Source organism: Lineus longissimus, chromosome 18 (assembly GCF_910592395.1).
Source record: "Lineus longissimus chromosome 18, tnLinLong1.2, whole genome shotgun sequence".
NCBI lineage: Eukaryota > Metazoa > Nemertea > Pilidiophora > Heteronemertea > Lineidae > Lineus > Lineus longissimus.
The window spans coordinates 12,542,586-12,562,336 of record NC_088325.1 but is presented as its reverse complement, the minus strand read 5'-3'; the positions used below and the strand labels follow the sequence as shown (position 1 = coordinate 12,562,336).

Here is a 19,751-nt window from a genome sequence, read left to right as displayed (position 1 = left end):
GACAATATGATGAGAGAGATGAGACAGTCACAGCCAGGCCGAATCAGTCGTTGCTGCTCCACCGTGTTGACAATATGATGAGAGAGATGAGACAGTCACAGCCAGGCCGAATCAGTCCTGGCTGCTCTGACAAGTTGTCTACATGGTGAGAGAGATGAGGCAGTCACAGCCAGGAATCAATCCTGGCTGCTCCACCGTGTTGACAACATGATGAGCGTGATGAGACAGTCACAGCCAGGCTGCATCAGTCTTCGCTGCACTGCCAACACGGTGTAGCAGCCAGGACTGATCCAGCCTGGCTGTGACTTCCTCATCTCTCTCACCATGTAGACAACTTGGCAGAGCAGCCGAGACTGATTTGGCCTGGCTGTGACTGTCTCATCTCTCTCACCATGTCGACAACTTGGCAGAGCAGCCAGAATTGATTCGGCCTGGCTGTGACTGCCTCATCTCTCTCATCATGTTGTCAACACGGTGGAACAGCCAGGACTGATTCGGCCTGGCTGTGACTTCCTCATCTGTCTCATCATGTTGTCAACACGGTTGAGCAGCCAGGACTGATTCGGCCTGGCTGTGACTTCCTCATCTCTCCCATCATGTTGTCAACTTGGCAGAGCAGCCAGAACTGATTCGGCCTGGCTGTGACTTCCTCATCTCTCACACCATATTGACAACTTGGCAGAGCAGTAAAGACTGATTAGGCCTGGCTGTGACTGTCTCATCTATCTCACCATAATTATAATCAACATGATGAGAGAGATGAGACAGTCACAGCCAGGCCAAATCAGTCTTGGTTGCTCTGCCAAGTTGTCAACATGGTGAGAGAGATGAGGCATTCACAGCCAGGCCGAATCAGACCTGGCTGCTCCACCGTGTTGACAACATGATGAGAGAGATGAGACAGTCACAGCCAGGCCACATCAGTCTTCGCCGCACTGCCTAGTTGTTAACATGGTGAGAGAGATGAGACAGTCACAGCCAGGCCAAATCAGTCCTGGCTGCTCTGAAAAGTTGTCAACATGGTGAGAGAGATGAGGCAGTCACAGCCAGGCCGAATCAGACCTGGCTGCTCCACCGTGTTGACAACATGATGAGAGAGATGAGACAGTCACAGCCAGGCGAATCAGTCCTGGCTGCTCTGCCAAGTTGTTAACATGGCGAGAGAGACAGGCCGAATCAGTCCTGGCTGCCCCACTGTGTTGACAACATGATGAGAGAGACGAGATAGTCACAGCCACTACAGTACTTCGATCGTTTCTCCTCTGCAAGTGCTAGGACATGTCTGTCGGAGCTGACAGCTATCTCAATAATTAGGGCCTCCTTTATCGAAGACGAGCATGTCGGGTGCCAGTGTTTTATAGCCGGGCTCGTGGGGACTAGCGAATCCCAGAGCAATCTCAGCTTCTTTCCAGAGTACGAGTGGTCATTGGAACCAGCTTCTCGAGACCACATACCGATGGTATCCATCAATATGCGTCTCCTTGACTGATGTTAGCAGTACCGGTACCATTATAGAGGATGTAGGGGCATGCAATGGCTGTATGGGATGATGTAAACAGTACCGGTACCATTATAGAGGATGTAGGGGCATGCAATGGCTGTATGGGAGGATAGGTCATGTCCTAGACATCAACAATAGGTGATCCTCAATTTGGTCACGCATGCATATCTTAGAATTAATTAACTATGTTGCATACACATGGCTGTATAGCAAAATAGTCAAAATTAGCAAAGATATGCACATGTCACTGTGCTTAGAGTATTAGGTCAGCAGGCGTTCGTCTATTACGCGATCACGACTACTTGAAATACGTTGAGCAGAGAAACGAAAGTTTGATACCTAAATGCTGCTGAAGTTCAAGAGGGTGTCTGTCTTCAAAATGGCCTGAATGGCCAAGCCAACAACACTTCCTGGAGATCCACTGTTAGGGCAAGAGGAGCAATCTGAACTCCCGAGCCCTACTCCTATTCTCCTCGCGTGTAACAAGGTACAGTATTTTCTTACACATAAAACAAAAGTCAGAAATTCCTTTGTATATACAACTTCTTATTTTTTACTTTCTTTGTGTACAGCCAAAAGCCAGCACTTATCAATTGAGTAGTCTACTTCAGTTTCTTCTTGGGGCGGATGTTGCTGGTGTGACCACACTTCCTCTTCCTGCAGTTGGTGGCTCTGGGGTGAAGGCGAGCATAGCACCTACAGAAGCAAGAACAATGTGTGTGTTTAAATAATGCTTTTTAGTGGAAAGTTGTCAAGGATTTATATTGGAAATCCTAAGCAGACTAAGCGAGCCTGACATTAAAGGATGCACTTTTCACTAATTTGGTATTTTTAAAGTTAAAATCAACATTTCAGAACTTAAGACAGGCGCACATGACCTTTGAATTGTTCAGTTGACAAATTCTCAAAGTCGGGGACTGCTCAATCTCACACGTGGCTAAAACTTATCAGCAATTAAAAAAACTGCTGTCTTCATATCAATTCACTGAAATTGAGCGAGACCCAACTTCCGGGCTATTTCAGTTGATAACCCGTTACAGAAATTACGTTGTGTTCAATTCCAGTACAAACCCACAGTCAATTCACAATACTCACTTCCTGCAAATCATCTTTTCACAGTTGTATTTCTGAGCCAACAGACGTAAACTGGGCTCGATGACACCACCGCGAAGACGCAACACCAAGTGGAGCGTAGACTCTGCAATGAGATAAAACAAATCAGTATACAGGTGTTACTACCTCTCCTAACACCACTCTAGGTTTTTTCTTCAGTGGCCACTTAAAGATCCATGGTGTCTATTATTAGCACTTCGTGTGATGCCCCACTTTATTCAATTTTAATGTCGCCTCCTCTTGGGCCCACAACACAGGGATTATTTTTCATGTGACACTGCTGCTTATTACTATGAGATATTACTTTTTTTCAAGCCTCAAACTCAAAGGATGTGGTATTCAGAGCTCTTTGTCAAGAGGACAAGAGATGTTTGCAAGTTGATGACTTTTCTGTTTCAGGCCAACTGTTTACATTAGAAAAGAAGTGTTATTTACCCTTCTGGATGTTGTAGTCAGACAGAGTGCGTCCATCTTCAAGCTGCTTGCCAGCGAAGATCAAACGCTGTTGATCTGGAGGAATGCCTGAAAATACAAAATACATCAAAGATATAATTTGGAGGAAGAATTATTACTCCGGACCTGGACAAGAAGTAGAACAGTTCCTATGCATTTTGGAGAATTGCCACCCACAACAATCTCCAGAATTTGCTTTTATAATATTTTATAATGTTCATTTTGAAGAGATGTTACATACTGCAAAGCCTTTCTTAGACTAAGATGTCACAGATTAGCCCTACAACTTGCCTGTACGGCCCAAATGTAAACCCGTTACGACTGACAATTTTCATTTAGTGCGTGTACGCTGTCGCTGGGCATGGGTGTGCAGACCTTTCCTCCACTCTTAATCTTATGGTAGGATATGGTCCACTTACTGCATATTCCTGAGCACGGCCATTTGAACAGAATTCACTTTGAACCTGAAAGATGCCCACATGCAGTCACAACCTGCCCAACCTACCTTCCTTATCCTGTATCTTGGCCTTGACATTCTCGATCGTGTCAGAAGCCTCCACCTCAAGGGTGATGGTCTTCCCCGTCAGAGTCTTCACGAAGATCTGCATGTTTCGCTAATTCTGAAAAGAAACGAACACCTTAGCATCTAAAAAGTCATCCAGGAGTTTAAAACAGTTATCGGCAAAACTGTAGGGTGACTATCCTCGCCTTGGCCTCGGGTTGCTCCCACTTCAGCGCAGAGTTGGTCGTTGCCGTTGGGATTCGTCAAAGTTCCTCAAGCTCAGTGAGTCAGTCAGTCGGAGTCAGTGTGGAGTCGAATGCACCAACCGACTCAAAGAATTAAATGACTTGTGCAGAGCCACGGTCCTCACGAGCACTGCCTAAAGTCAGGTGACTCAGACTGTGATTCTACAGTTCATGATATATGCCATCTACAGTACGTTAGCATGGGACAAAATGTACATGGTTTCACGTACATCGACATGCACATGCGACGTGTAGAAAATGTGCATGGGAAATGCAGAAACACTGGAGTGTGAAATTCCCTTTAAATATCTTCGTATATGGACGATTATAAGTATATACATTGCCAGTGTACGTTTCTTAACACATATTTATTGAGATCAAAATATTTTGACCAACAGTTAGAAGAGAAAAGTAAGATTTATTTGGTCTGAAAAATGCGGCCATGGGCGCAGCCATCTTACCTCCGAAAAAGGTCGATTGGGGGTTTCTTTTTCCGAATACACGGAGTTGGTGAATCATTTTATCGATAGACGTCGCTAATAAAAAAACGGGTCACAATTACGTCAGATTTGCCGCCAAAAATAATGCGGGGTTTTCTCCAATGAGTGAGACTTTGGTAAGCATCAGAATCTCAATCTTTCGATACATATAGACACATAACCAAATGCGAAGGCAAAAACTGATCATAAATCCCCTTAGTTTGTGAATATTCAAGAATTTTCTAACCCCCTGACCACGTGTTCACCGCCACCTGCCCGATGATAATTTAATTGAACTGAAAGATGCACCACGATTGGTTGTAGAGTTAAAGGGATTTGATAAAAACACCAATGATTGGTCAATTCCAGTTGCGGGAATAAGCATGCTGAAGTGTACTGCACGCGGTCTTTAATTATGGTTTGATGGTGAAAAGTTGAGATTATACCAATTTTGACACAAAATTCTTTGCTAATATTTCTGATGCATTGGACTATAATTCAAGGATTACGTTTGAGATGTATCTCAAGGGGCCATGCGTGATTTTAGCTCTGCTATTCACGGTGTTCTCTGGAGTTTTCGGAGGTAGGCTATATCGGATTGTCTCTCTTAGTCTCTACTCTATTGACAATTGTCTTCATTCACATTTTCATGATAATGATATTGACAGAATACACACCGGGGCTTGCGTGCGTTGTAGAATGGAAGCGCTTCTCGAGTGTAAACGAAATAAGAATGTCTTCTACTCTGGAAGGGGTGTATTGTTTCGTTTATGCTTTTGGCGCAAATTGTGCAACCTTTATCATTCAGTTGAGATGACGGTGTCGGGCGCGTTATTTTTCATGAGTTCACTCCATGTCCATTCATACCTCGTAGTCCTTGTTTAGTGATAGTATAAGATTCATTAAAATACTAGTCTATAAATTCTTGGTGATAGGTTAGGCTTAGTCCTTCATTAGACAGACTACCAGAGATTCCTCAAAATATGATAATTAAAGAACAACAGCCAAATATTTCATCTTGGTGTTTAATATACTGGTACCTGCTATATGCATATGTAGCAATTCCACTATTCACTTTTCTCTGGCATATACAGTAGAACCTCTCTATTAAGGACACCATCAGGACTGAGAAGTGCTGTCCTTAATAGAGAGGTGTCCTGGTAAGAGAGGTAAAATTGAGTGGAAACAACCACTTTTAGGACCAAAACAAGTGTTGTTAATAGAGAGGTTGTCCTTAATAGAGAGGTGTCCGCTAAGGGAGGTTCTACTGTATATACAGAAGTACCCTGACACTAGCGACAGATCCAGGGGAGGTGGGGCGGGGGGGGGGGGGTTGGCTACTTGCATTACCTAATTACATGTGTAACTGAAATAAGTAGACAATGAAAGCTCTGAACCTCTAACCTGAAAATCATAAAAATTCAAAGGTTATATATGTTCTTTCATGTTGAAAACGCTTTTTAAAGCATTCAGAAGACCATTAGCATTCCTGTTTCAATTTAAGGCCTGTCAGTTTTGTTTTCATTTTTTTATCAGGCATATTCAACAGGACTTTTTTGCTGAAAGGTTGTCAAAAGGCTGTTGAAATTTTTAAAAGGGTCACACTCACAAAATTTTAATCTGATAAATATAACACAATAAGTTTTAGTAAAAAATGAAATCTCTCTGATGCAGTTAAGTTGGGTTTTTATTTTCTTACTCTCCCAAGGGCTTTTGAGAAAGATTATTTGATAATAACATGTTTAATGAGGATAATTTGATATAATCGCATGTTCAACATGTTTGTGGGTTTGTGGGGGAGGTTTTTAGAAGGAAAGTTAAAATCCTACATGTATGGGCAAAATCCTCTGCAATTCTGATTATTTCTAACACTGTCAGCTTTAAAAATGTTTCAAGTGTTAATTGATCGATATATGTATACTATTGGGATTTTAGTTTAAAATTTCTCTTTCTGAAATGAAATGTTATGATTTTGAATGTTTTTTTTAAGGTTAATTGACTTTTGTTGATTTTAGGATTGTGTGTTGGCTTCTTTGAATTGTAAGCTGCATGGAAAGACACCAGTGCCTGGGTACTCTTTTCACTTTTAATTTATTTTGGTGGGAACTTTACTTTTATTGCAGTTAGTTTTGCATTTCATTATTTTGTAAGTGTCACGGTCAAGGAAAGTGTCAAGCAGGTGTTTACTACTGAACTCACCCATTGTATAAAGGAGAATCACAAACCTGAAGGTTAGCAGAAGTTGTCCTCAGACCAAGAGAGATTGTCAGGCGAATACAAAAAGCTTAAGGTCTATAGATCCTTTTTAAATCAACAGTTGTCACAGTGACCAGAATCACTAGTTAGCGGGCTTAGATTTAGCTAATTATGGAGACACTCCTCCAAAATCTCTTATTCTTGCAGCAACCCTAATCGATTTCACTTCTTTTTTCCTTCAAAAGTGATCAATTCTGAACGAATCTAAGTAAAACAATGCCAATTCGATGCACCTCTGAAAAAATGGGCCTTGTGAGTCTCTTCATAGAATTCTCTTGCTTGAGATCATTTTTTGACTAATCGAGACTGACATGTGTAATATAACTATTTTCCTGTGTAATCTGCTTATTCGTATTACTGTTTTATTTGTCACATATTCACAATGGGGAACATTGCTTTTTTGCCCCCAAGTCAGTGGGATAATCTTGGCATTATGCAGGAGAAAAAACTGCTTGCAAGAAAAATCTCGTTGATTCCTCATGTCCAAGAAATGTTTAGAGAGTGTGTTTCTGAAGTGTTTTTTTAACACTTCAACAACACTAGCCGCTGATTTTTGTCCGCAGCATTGACCACAGCAAATGAGAGAATTTGGTCGCATGTAATCTTGATTGCTAGATGCTGCTACAAAAATCACTTTTTCAGGGCGTTTTATGATGTGACAGAGTTTCTGTGTTGAGGATGGTTCTTGGATGTATCAGAAAATGTACACAATATTTTACAAACTGTTTGTGCACATTTTCCGATGTTTTAGCACCCTCTTAACAGGAATCTCTATAAATATTGTAAGCGCTGACCGGCCATTATCTTGTAAAAGTGATGAGGTAGTCGCACCAACACCGCAAAACATGAGAAGCCAAATCGATATGAAGTATCAAACGTATCATCGATAGCTGTATCGCCCCAAAAGCCCTCAAGTCCCAAGCAATTTGCTCAGAATAATTACAACACTACGTTATTAGCAGCTGATGTTTTTCCACAGGTGGCTTTCCTGTCTCTTAGTATTACTATTGATCTGACTCAAGACTGGCAGACATGTTCGTCTTGTTCGTGGACATGATGTATTGGTCACTAGGGCCCTGTGCTTCTCCTAGACATGTTAAAATGGACTTACATTATTTTTGGGTACAGGAAGATGGAGTACAGTGGAACCTCTCTATTAAGGACACCCTCGCGACTGACAGGTGCTGTCCTTAATAGAGAGGTGTCCTGATTAGAGAGGTCAAATTGAATGGAAATAAGAAATTTTGGACCAAAACTAGTGTCCGTAATAGAGAGTTTGTCCTTATTAGAAAGGTGTCCGCTAAGAGAGGATCTACTGTACAAGGGAGATCAGTGGCCTAATGCTTGAAGTAGTGTGCAAGTGTCCTGACTAACCATCGAGTAATTCTTCACTACAATACGAAAGAGCCCGGAGTGATTTATAAATCTTGGTGGTCAAGCTAACTTTCATCATGGTTTTGCACGGTATTATACTTTGCTTAGTTAAGTAAAATTAAACCAACTTTTTTACTAGTGCTGTGGAACGGTTTCATTACTTGAGTTATATTTGATCCAAAGTTTCAATAGCTTTTTTAAAGGGTTTACTGTTAAAGTAATAAACCTCCGCAAAGGCTTGGATTAACGGCCTAGCACTCCAAATAGTTGGCATACTTGAAATTGTGTAGGATAATGGTATCATGTGGTCATATAAGGTCATTGTTAGGTCCTGTTTGGAAATGCGTGTTAATCAAAGTTGAGATACTGTCTCAAGTAGATTTGACCATTATCCCCTCAGATAGTCCAAGCAATGGTCAAAATTCCAAAACTGTTAAGTTTAGATACTGTCTCAAGTAGATTTGACCATTATCCCCTCAGATAGTCCAAGCAATGGTCAAAATTCCAAAACTGTTAGGGTGATATCCTTTGTCAACAAATGCACCTATTTCTTCATTAATTCTCAATTGAAATATGCCCTATTTCTCAATATGGCCAAATGTGTCCCTTCTTTGCGGAAAACTGCTGTGCAAGCTTTTGTAACCAAGTATAAGGCTTCGCTTGGTGAGAATCATCATCCTTATAAAAGTTCAAAATTCGGAAACATTTTCAAAGTCCAAAAACTTTTGGGACTGGTGATGTTTCTTTAATCTAAACTGTTAATTTCAATCTACTTTCTGTGGAGAGGTTCTCTTGTCTTCATTGCATCTGTATGAAGACTGCTATAGATTCCCTTTATGAAGAAATAAGTCGATGCCTGAATCAAACCCATCTTTTAACATTCTCAATCTCAATACACACAACAGCCGAATATCATCGGGTGTGTACACACTATAAGTGATATTCCATCATTTCAAACACTCCAGCGTAATTTTCCCTCCCGAGATTGTGTGTGAGAATCTCAATTGTTCTTCGTGAGAATTAGCGCGTGTGACGGCATTGCCCAGCCCTTGAAACCAGGAGAAAGCATGTGCCATTGCTGTTGGCACGGGCTATTTATGCATTTGACCTCTCTATTTCCAGCATGCGATCTATTTGTGTTTGAAATCTGTATGGATGAAGACTCACGCTTTTGTTGGATAATTTTATTGAGACGGTGATAGATAAAACATGGAGATAAAAGAAGGAGAGAATAGAAGGAATTTGAAGTGCAAATTTGAACATTGCACATGCAGACTCCCATTTTCTATTCTTGCAATGGTTCGCAGGACATTCATGACTAATGCCTGGACCAATGCCTGGCACAATGATCAGATAGAGTAATAATTGATGCTATTAATGAATGGATCATTCTCTAAATATTCAGGCTGCAAAGTTTAAACAAGTGAGATTCTGTCAAGAAATGTTACAAAAACTCTTGAAATGATGTGAAATCAACTGTGCTTGTTTGGAGAGGTGATCCATTCCCAGACTTCTAAATGATGGTTATGTTTACCTCAGACAGTCCCAGTGTCCACATTGCAGGACATTTCTTCTAACACCAGCTTGAGAAGTCGAAATGCATGAAGTATCAGTGCTCTCTTCGGGATAATCCACTTGTTGAGCATGTGAAGCTGGTCTTTCAGACTACATGGAGGCAAATCTGAAATGGTGTCAATGCTGGTGGCTTCAGTGCTCTCCAATTTCCTATGTCAATGCTTTGATTTGAGAGATGGATCTTGCGCTGCGAATGTTCCCGTTGTTTGCAAACAGATGCTCGATGTACTCGAGTCTCAAGAGTTGTGATCATGTGGTTAGGACGAAGTTCATGTGGCTGTAAGATCTGTAGCAGATGTTGATTCTTCTCCCTCCTCTTCTTCTTCAGCATTCACTCTGCACTTTGTCTCATTCGAAGGACTGTGAAGAGCCAGGAATTTTAGTTACTTGAAAACTGCTTTGGTCATCCAGAAATACAATGTTGGGTACTCCTCTAGATTGAACCCGGGCCTTTTTGCGTGGTAGCCAGCAGTGTTGACCACTTTAGGCCATGGACATGGGAGAGGTTGATGATACCCCAAGAGTAAATCACATCACTGATAAAAAACCTGCAAGCTCTTTTACCACTAGTCTTTTTTCCTTCTTTCTCTTATGTCCAATTCCCACATATGGTGCCTATGGTCTGGCTGACAATTGACGTATTGAGCATTTGCTGATTTGATTTCTCGTATATCACAAGTGTTCTGCTCGGCGCCGAGATTTGGCCATCAATCACGCGCCTCCCAAGTTATGGAAAAATGCCGGTCTGCGATATTTGGTGCTTACTTGATGAAGAACGCTTCCGTTATGAAAAATATTTGTCTACGAATATTTTTTTGTGCAGCTCTTAAACATGATTGATTTGATTTCCCACTGTACATGTGGAGTGTGGATTTGCGTCAGGCAGGTCAGGGTAGATTTCTGGATGCTTAGCGCTTTTATAAAAAATCAAGTTTGATCGTAAAGTACATTTTACCATTATGTGACTCATATTTTAGGCGGTGCTCAGCGAAATTTATACTTCTCACCAGTTGTGTTTCACACTATAAACAATTTATAACAGTAAAACCTTGGAAATTATTCATACATTCATCTCCATGTCTAACCTTATATTTCCACTCACACGAGAGAATCGCCATGTGGGATTTTCAACTTACAAGGTTGATTTATCCTGTAAAGTTTTTACTCCCGGCTATTTTATGTGAGATGTCAGAGAGCAGCGTATTTGCGTAACACTGCAGATTTTCCAGGATACAGCTTAGGGCAGAGTCTTGAAATTGCTGAATCGGAAATTATTTACATTGTTCATTCATTGCGAAAATATGAGTTTTTCTTTTAAATTCTATGCCGTAGGTATACAGACAAATTTGAGAAATTCTTGAAAGTGAAATTTGATATAATAGAAAAAGTTTTATGAAGTAATACAGTGAATGGACTGATAACTTTTGAAAAAAATGCAGTGTCTATTTTTATCACTCAAGGATATAAGGGAAAGAAAGCAGGCTTATAATCACCTTTCAAACGGCAACTGGAGTTCCCCATGACATAAACATTTCAATATCAAACTTGTGAAAAATATCATGGTCATTGGAAACGTGAATGACTCAAAGTAGATCTGTTGATACTTTTATGTCAAGGTAGACTCATGTTGCCTGTGGTAAAGGGGATATCAAACAGGCCAAACCTGATGTAAACCTTCATTGGAGAAAAACTTCGTGAAAATCGATCCCGTCTTTTGTCGAGTGCTACCCGCAGGAACACACGGAGACAAGTGCTGGCAGTACATGAAGTGACATCCGTGTCTTTGCCGCAATTGCCGGATGTCAAGTATGTCAAGGGTCATTCTGATACTTGACCGAAAATATACCTCAAGTTATGGGAAAATTAATGGTAGAAGTTTAGTTTTTTAATTGGTATTTCCTTGACAGTAGAATCACCCTTAGAGTACACCTCTCTATTGAGGACAACCTCTCTATTAAGGACACTAGTTTTGGTCCATAATTGGTTTATGCCATTCAGTTTGACCTCTCTAATCAGGACACCTCTTTAATTTAAGGACAGTACCTGTCTCTTCAGAGGGTGTCCTTAATAGAGGGGTTCTACTGCAGTTAAATTTCCTAAATTGATTTTGCATTAAAAATCCCAATGGAAGCATTACTGGTGGTAGACACAAAAAAGTATTCTATTTGTGTTACTATACATTTTATAGATTTATAGGTGTGAAAATATTTTGATGAATTTTTAATTGGTTGGTAATGGCGCTGTGATTGAAGGAACATTGGAGTTGATGCTTTTCTGACATCTGTATTGTGATTATTGAGAATTGTCTAAAAAGGGGATCAAAATAGCACTTTGAATCACTTCTCTATTGAGGACACCCTCTGTATTACGGATACCAATTATGGACCCAAATTGGTTGTTTCCATTCAATTTGACCTCTCTAATCAGGACACCACTCTATAAAGGACAGGAGTTGTCTCAGTCCCAAGGGTGTCCTTTATAGTGAGGTTTTATCTTACATCAGAATGTGGTGGATATCATCAGTGCAAAATGATTTTGTAGTGATTGTCTTTTATTGCTGTATGGCATACCATTTGATTGTGTGGTGTCCCCACAGTGAAGCGTGGTCGATATCTGGGCACTCCAATAGTTCTTCGTGATATGTACCCATTTCAATCATACTTCGGTAGTTGTTCACTCCCGCCACTATCAATATCGCATGATTGACTTTTTGGTGAGAGATATTGTTGAGAAGTGCTTGGCGCAATGCTGGGGCCAAAAAAGAGAATCTTGTGTTTCTTGTAACATCACTTTATCAGTGTTGTCACCCCCATCAACTCACACTCCACACTGAGATGACCATGATGATTGCTTGATATCACTTCCCTGCATAGTCAAGTCCATCTCTATCTCCGTCCAAGTACAATAGCAATATACTATCATGACTAAGCACATCTCATGTATTATCGGCAAAACAATTCATTTGCAAAGTATTGTGTATATATGTCTTGATAGGGAATTGTCAGTTTTTCCGATCGAGGACTGGAATGTCTGCAACTTCAGGCAAATCTACAAGGCACTCTGACATGTGCAAATATGGCGTGTGCGAATACATGTATGTCGTCTTAACCCTTAAAAAATGTTTAAGGTCTGCCTCATTTGTTGATCGAAATATGAAAACATCATTGAAATTGACCATGAATTTCAGTGCCTACCCCAAACCTAACTGGGGCATCCACTCCCCTTTATGTCAGTGTCCCGAGTGTGCATCAACCTTGCAACTTGCAAACCACGGTCCAAAAGCCATGTCTTGAATCACATCTTACAGTACTACCAAAAGTAGCATTTGAAGAACCCTGGTACCCAGGATGCGCCCTTGGGGAACTTGTTACATTTATTACAGTTCTTGTGCTGAGAAGGAAAGTCAATGGCTTTTAGCCATCTTGGATCTTAGCACTAGGTTAATCTGGAGTAGGTTCTCGAGAACTGTCAGTGCCTGTGCACCACAATTGTCTTATGAGGTTCTCAGGACATAAGTAGTGTAAAGGACCCTGGTATCCAAGATACCTTCAGTATGCTCTTTGGGGACTTGGTACATTTAACCACTGTTCTTGTGCTGAGAAAGAAAGACGATGGTTTTTAGCTGTCTTGGATCTGGGCACTGGGTAACTCTGGAGAAGTTTCTGCAAGAACTGTTGGTGCCTGTGCAAGACAAGTATCTTAATGTGGGAAATTATGATTCTCCGCCACATCTGATATGAAAGTTTCAGGACATAAGGAGTGTTCAAATTACCCTGGTAGCCAAGATGCTTAGTATGCCCTTTGGGGTGATTATTACATTCAAACACAGTTCTTGTGTTGAGTAGGAGTCGATAGCTTTTGGCACTGGGTAAATCTTGAGTAGGTTCTCCGCAGACTAACTGCATGTGCCTTGGCTCTGCTCCTCAAGCATGTTTATCAACTGTTCAGGCAATTCTGTCACATCTTATATAAGTGTATTGAGGCTAGATTTTGATGGTCATAAATGGGTGCAATTTTTGGTCAAGGGGATATTTGCTAATTCTTTGGCTGAGTCGATAACTGTTGTTTCATATTTTCTCTTTGCAGGTAAGTGTGAAGACTTTCATTCAGTGGAGTGATCCGATATTATCATCTGTGTAAGTCGTCTGTCTTTATGAAGAGCACAACAATCTTGAACCCGGGCCCTGTTTTGTGGTAGCCAGCAGTGTTAATCACCGCTCCACGCTTCCTTCGATGCGCTGGATCTTTTGGTTTGTTCACTGATGACCTCATAAACCGTGATGTGAATTGTAATTCTCCCACCATCATCATCAAGGATGTCCTCACAAATCAGTTATCGCAGGACCCGCTCCACGCAGGCTAAGCTTCGATAGCCGCTAATCCTAGTGTAGTATTCTCGCTGTATTGATTACGTCTTGGACCAGCGCTAATGCTATAACCACTGGGATATGTGTACATAGCGACTGCAGTAGCATCTCACAGTAGCGTCTAGACCTTGTGTACGTCAACAGTGGGTGTCTATTGGAAAAATGTCAGACATGTACATTGTCTCTCCTATTGGAAAAGAAGATACCAAAACTCTAGATTCACCGATATAAGATGGTTTCTGTATCTTCACAAAATGGAAGAAGTTTGCACATCACCCTCATGACCCAATCATAGAGTGTGGCCTGAAGTAAGAGGGGCAGATCAAGGGGCCAGAAAAAGAGGGGGCATGCACTGCCTCAAAATTCCAGGTGTCTTCCAAAATTTCATGGTCAAAAATTTTTCATGAATTTTATAAGGGGGGGGGGCTTGCATCTGGTGCCTTGGATCTGCGCCTGAGTAGATAAAAACACACAAAGCGTTTTAGCCTTGCCTTTCAATCTGTGTGCTTGTTGACAGAACTGTCATTGGTTTTTGATTCACTGATCTTAAGAGTGTTTCTGATATTCACGAAACAGGTGAGGTTTGCACACTGCCCTCAATAACAAGTCGAAGAGTCTGCGTTGAAGTAAATATAATGAATTTTGTCCTAGTCTTCCCCATCTGTGTGCTTCTTGACAGAGCTGTCATTGGTTTTTGCCTAGATAGTCTCCGAATACATGTTAGACAACTGGCAAAGTCATCAAATGTGTACATAGTAAATCAACTCAATAGCCCATCGGAGTCTATTTGCATGGAATATTAAGTGACACGTTGTTGGTATGATGGAAAGCCAGGCATTCCGTACACTCTGATCTTATTACATGACAAATGCATGTTAGGCCACACGATATTTCTGTTCAGGTTATCGTTCCTTTTTTCTAAGAAAATGACAGAAGGGTATTATTTAGTCTCTCATATACCAAATGAGTGATGATCTTCATTATCATATACCTGCCATAACCTGGTCATAAATCTAAATAAATGACCTTAAACTTTATTGCCTTGACTGCAAGGATGCCAAAGGCTTTATTATTGGCCAAATCTCCTCCAAAAATGTAACAGGATTCCACAAGTAAGGACTAGTACCTGACTGTCCACCCACTCTCCGCTGCCAAATATTCTGACGATTCCATTTATTGACAAATAAAAGTCTGACATGAGGCTGTAGAGACTATGCACAGTAAATTGAGTTCTCACATAGCACTTTTCCATGTTTCCCTTTTCAAAGTGCTTTTGGGATACCATATTATTACTCGGTCATCACAGAAATCAATCAGGGGTTTCAAGGAGCAACCAGAAGGTGCTCACTTGAACTTGACCAGTAGGGGAACCAAGCAGTGATTCAGCCGGGAGTCAAACTCACTACCTCTTGATCATGAGTCAAACTCTCTTCCAGTGCGCTACCGCTGCCCCAGTGGCAAGCTAGAGACTGCCAAGATCAATAGACACATAGATATCCTATAGGATTAGCAAATAATCAGTGCCAGACCCACAAGATTTGTGGCAAGCTGAGCCCAGGAACATTGTTCGATGCGAATCAAAATTCCACATTGATAGCACCGTCTGGTCGTTCCAGTGTAATCATATGGGAATTATCATATCGGTTGTCATCGTCTTGGAAGAACCTACTGAGATGAAACGACCTTTAACCTTTTGCATCTTGACTTACAAGGTTTTGATACAATAGCTAATGTATTGTAGTTGTGTTGTCTTTATGACCTGGCAACTGCATAGGGTCCTCCCTTTTATCAATGTCAGAGTCACAATATATATGAATAGGAAGATTCAGAAGGTTTCTGTGGAGAGGTTCGATCAACTGCTATGTGCTGGAGTCCTTCTATAAGAAATAGCTCTCGGAGATAAATACTTTTACCTCTAATCTTTGATCAATGTCAGTCAGGGTCACTGTATAGCTAGAGATAGATTGTTTCTGCGGAGAGGTTCCACTGCTATGTGCTGGAGTCCTCCTATAAGAAATAGCTCTCGGAGATAAATACTTTTACCTCTAATCTTTGATCAATGTCAGTCAGGGTCACTGTAGCTAGAGATAGATTGTTTCTGCGAAGTGGTTCCACTGCTATGTGCTGGAGTCCTTCTTTATGAAATAGCTCTCGGAGATAAATACTTTTACCTCTAATCTTTGATCAGTGTCAGTCAGGGTCACTCTAGCTAGAGATAGATTGTTTCTGTTGAGAAGTTCCACTGCTATGTGCTGGAGTCCTTCTATAAGAGATCATCTAGCTTCCTGAGATGCCTATCTTTATCTTTACCCTTTTGCCAATGTGAGGGTCATTAGCAAAGTGATGTTGCTTTTTATCGGGATGATGCAGAGATGTTCTGTACATGTGCATGATACAACACCTTTATAGTGCGCAGGCAAAAACCTATACTTCTTTGTCCTCTTCAGCATTGACATTGCACTTGGACGTTTCGGAGACCTTTGAGGGGGGGGGGAATTGCCCCTCCCCCATCTGCACTAAATGTGGCCCTTAGACATGATAAAAGGGAGTCATACAGCCTGGATATTTTCTATTTATGATTCTGCTTTCGCTTTCCGAAAACTGGCAACTAATCAGTTGGTCAACTAGGCAGTATGGGTCTAGCTACGGTGTCTCGCTGTTCGTGCTTGACTATACATCAGACAGAATAAAGGTTCAGCAAGTCTAATTCACTCACCCTGAGACACAATTCCTTCAGCTGAGACATGCTTTGATGTTGCTCCAAAATGAAAGTGCTGGTGTCCAGCCAGTAGCCTCATGTCGTACTGTGTGAGTGTCATTTATGTGTCTCAAGAAGGCATTGCTCCTAAGATTAATTGATCCTCCAAGCATGCCCACTTGCAAGGTCTGGGTCATTTGATGTCTGCCACATGACGGGTTCTGGATGATAGTCAAGAGAATTATTAAGTCACTCCCACACTACTTTTTCTTAGGATGGCTCTTTGAAATTCTAGCTGATGGTTAAAAAATGCTAGCTTGTAGCCTCATAGAATATGTAGAGCATCATATAGGTGTCAGTGGCATGTCTCTAGAAGACAGCACGCCAAAGATAAATTGATCCTTGGAGCATACCCTGTTGCAATGTCAGGTCATTAGATGTCTGTCGCTTGGGTTCCTGATGATAATAGCTGAGGTTTCGGGTCTCTTTTGTCTCTTCAGATATTTTGGTAGCTGTATCCTAAATGATATTTATGTCAGCCTGTAGCCTTATAGAAATGTAGAACATCATATGGGTGTCAGTGGCATGTCTTTGGAACACAGCACGCCTCAGATAAATTGATTAATTGATCCTCCAAGCATGCGACATTGCCCCCTTGCAATATCAGGTTATTAGGTGTCTGCTGGTCATAATAGCGGGGAAATTGTGTCTGTGTTTATATCATTCTAAGGATAACCACGGAAAGACTGTTAGCAAGGGCCAAAGGCTAACAGCTACTCGGAGCATATTCTTGTTAAACTCGACAAAAGAATATCAGTCCCCAGGATGTTGATCCACTACTGCTGACAAATCGGAAGACACCACTCCTTAGATATGGCATTCCAAAATGGCTGAATGAGTTCTAAAAACAGCCTGGAGCCTCATGTGGATGTCACAGGAATGTCTCAAGAAGACAGCGCTCCTCAGCTACAGCAGTCAAGCATGCCCCCTAGCAATGTCTGTTGCATGGGTTCCAGATTGCTGGTAGTTTAGGTGTCTATAGCCTATGAAAAAGGCAAGGCAAACAGAGAATTTAAAATGTGGAGTGCAGCGTTGAGATAATATGTAAACTGTCTGGAGCAGTCTCTTTCTGAAAACACTATGCATCACATTTTAGAGATAGCTCTTCAGCTCATGTCCATGCCCTGTCTCCAAGACTATAGACATCACATTTCAGAGATAGCTCTTCAGCTGATGTCCATGCCCTGTCTCCAACACTATAGACATCACATTTCAGAGATAGCTCTTCAGCTGATGTCCATGCCCTGTCTCCAACACTATAGACATCACATAATTGGAGATAGCTCTTCAGCTCATGTCCATGACCTGTCTCCAACACCATAGACATCACATAATTGGAGATAGCTCTTCAGCTCATGTCCATGCCCTGTCTCCAACACTATCGACATCACATAATTGGAGATAGCTCTTCAGCTCCTGTCCATGCCCTGTCTCCAACACTATAGACATCACATAATTGGAGATAGCTCTTGACCCCTTGTCATGCCTTGTCAGCAACACTATAGACATCACACTTGATCCCCCTCCTGTCCATGCCCTGTCACCAATGTCAGGTTCATTAGCTAACTGTTATCATGTTCAGCAGTTCACCCAAGGGGGTAGGAAACGATAGCGTGACAGGAGCTATCCATAACTATCTCTTACTCGATGGAGCGTTGAATGGCTGTCGTCCAATAACAATCCTTGTTGAATTCTAACCGCTTTTTGCTTGAGGTTGTAGAGCGCCCTTCTCAATCTCCAGCAACAAGGAGTGACATTGGAACTCCGTGATGGAGACTGGTTCGAACCATTGTCTTGTTGTTATTTTGTGGTGATGATGTTGAGCGTGGATTTTGAGTATTTTCAAAAACTCAATTCAAATTTGGTTCCAACTACCCAAAGTGCATTGCTTTCTCAAGAAATAGTCTTACCTCTTTGAAGTCATTTCTTTTATGAACAGCCTAATCAAGTTACAAGTTGTTTCAATATGCCTGACATTGCTTCAGATTTTCTCTCACAGACTCAATTCATCCCGTTCTTTCTTCTCAAGTCATTTGAGTGACAATTTCCTATGGTAAATATCATTGCATGTATGTGTTCAAGACCTTGAAACCAATTACCTAGAAGTATCAGGGCGTTATCAACCACTCTTCCCCTTCATGCCTGAAATGATGGCATGATTGTGGCATTCATACACCAAAATAGAATTTCAGAGGCAATAGAGATGAATGGTTTAAGATAGCCTATAACTGGAGTTGCTAAACCGGTCAGTTTTAGCGCTGTTTCTAACAGTCGACGTGGTCATCTGTTACTTACAAGCTACACTTTAGCATCATTTTACCTCAATATTGCCTGATATTACCTCCCACACACAATTCATCCCTACAGTCTAAGATATTTGAGTGACACCTATATATACAATTTCCTATTGATCTCACATGGTATATATAATTGCATGTATGTGTTGAAGACCTCATAGAACTGCCTCTCGCATATCGTGCAGTGTTGTAACTGATCGGTGGTATCACTTCGTCGTTCTTGTAGAAAGTGACGACGTGGTTGTGGCGTTTGTTACCAAAATAGCATAAACGAGACAACAGAGAGCTAGAAAGATAATTAGATTTGCTTTTCATTAGCTTTGAAAGTTAAATATCGTCTCGGTGCTAAAGTGCATGTAGCTTGTGTGCCGGTTTCAATGGCGAATAAAGTACATTTTTGTTTGAATGAAACTGTGAGAGTTTTAAAAAAAACTGTCTTTTCCAAAGCTAACAGGGTGTATAGTATAAAGCACTGTATTAGTTTCTCTTACAGTCTTTTGTGCAGATATCAAAGTTCAAGATGAATGGAGTGTGTAAAAATGTCATTGCGAAAGGTTATTAAGTATAGCCTTGTACAAATAGGAAATTGCACTTGTTTCACACACAGCCTCAAGAAGCATTTTGAACTTCTAAAAACATCAATGCCGAAGCTAACTGAGTATCACTGCATGTGCATGTTTCTTGCCCAGCCTTTGTTGCAGATATCATCAATGGCTCAAGATGAATCAGAATTTCTTAAAAAGTCGTCACGAAAGGTTACCGAGTATAGCCATGTGGCTGATGAAATGGAAAATTGCATGGTGATGCCGACGTTTGTCCTTCTACTGTGTT

At 41.1% G+C, this 19,751-nt stretch overlaps 2 protein-coding genes across 2 annotated transcripts in view; one reads left to right on the top strand and one right to left on the bottom strand.

Moving 5' to 3' along the window:
• Positions 1-2,026: 2,026 nt before the first annotated feature.
• On the bottom strand, positions 2,027-3,717 carry LOC135502190 (ubiquitin-ribosomal protein eL40 fusion protein). Its single transcript, XM_064794816.1, has 4 exons — positions 3,573-3,717; positions 3,050-3,136; positions 2,597-2,699; positions 2,027-2,197 (listed from the first exon to the last, which is right to left on the bottom strand). The coding sequence occupies exons 1-4, from the start codon at positions 3,673-3,675 to the stop codon at positions 2,104-2,106; spliced, it is 387 nt and encodes a 128-aa protein (XP_064650886.1). The 5' UTR covers positions 3,676-3,717; the 3' UTR covers positions 2,027-2,103.
• Positions 3,718-4,727: 1,010 nt separating this feature from the next.
• Positions 4,728-19,751, top strand: part of LOC135502063 (uncharacterized) — a 149,934-nt gene continuing 134,910 nt past the window's right edge. The window contains exon 1 of the mRNA XM_064794547.1: positions 4,728-4,876. Coding sequence (XP_064650617.1) covers positions 4,810-4,876 — 67 coding nt within the window. The 5' untranslated portion in view covers positions 4,728-4,809. The remainder of the gene's footprint in view (positions 4,877-19,751) is intronic.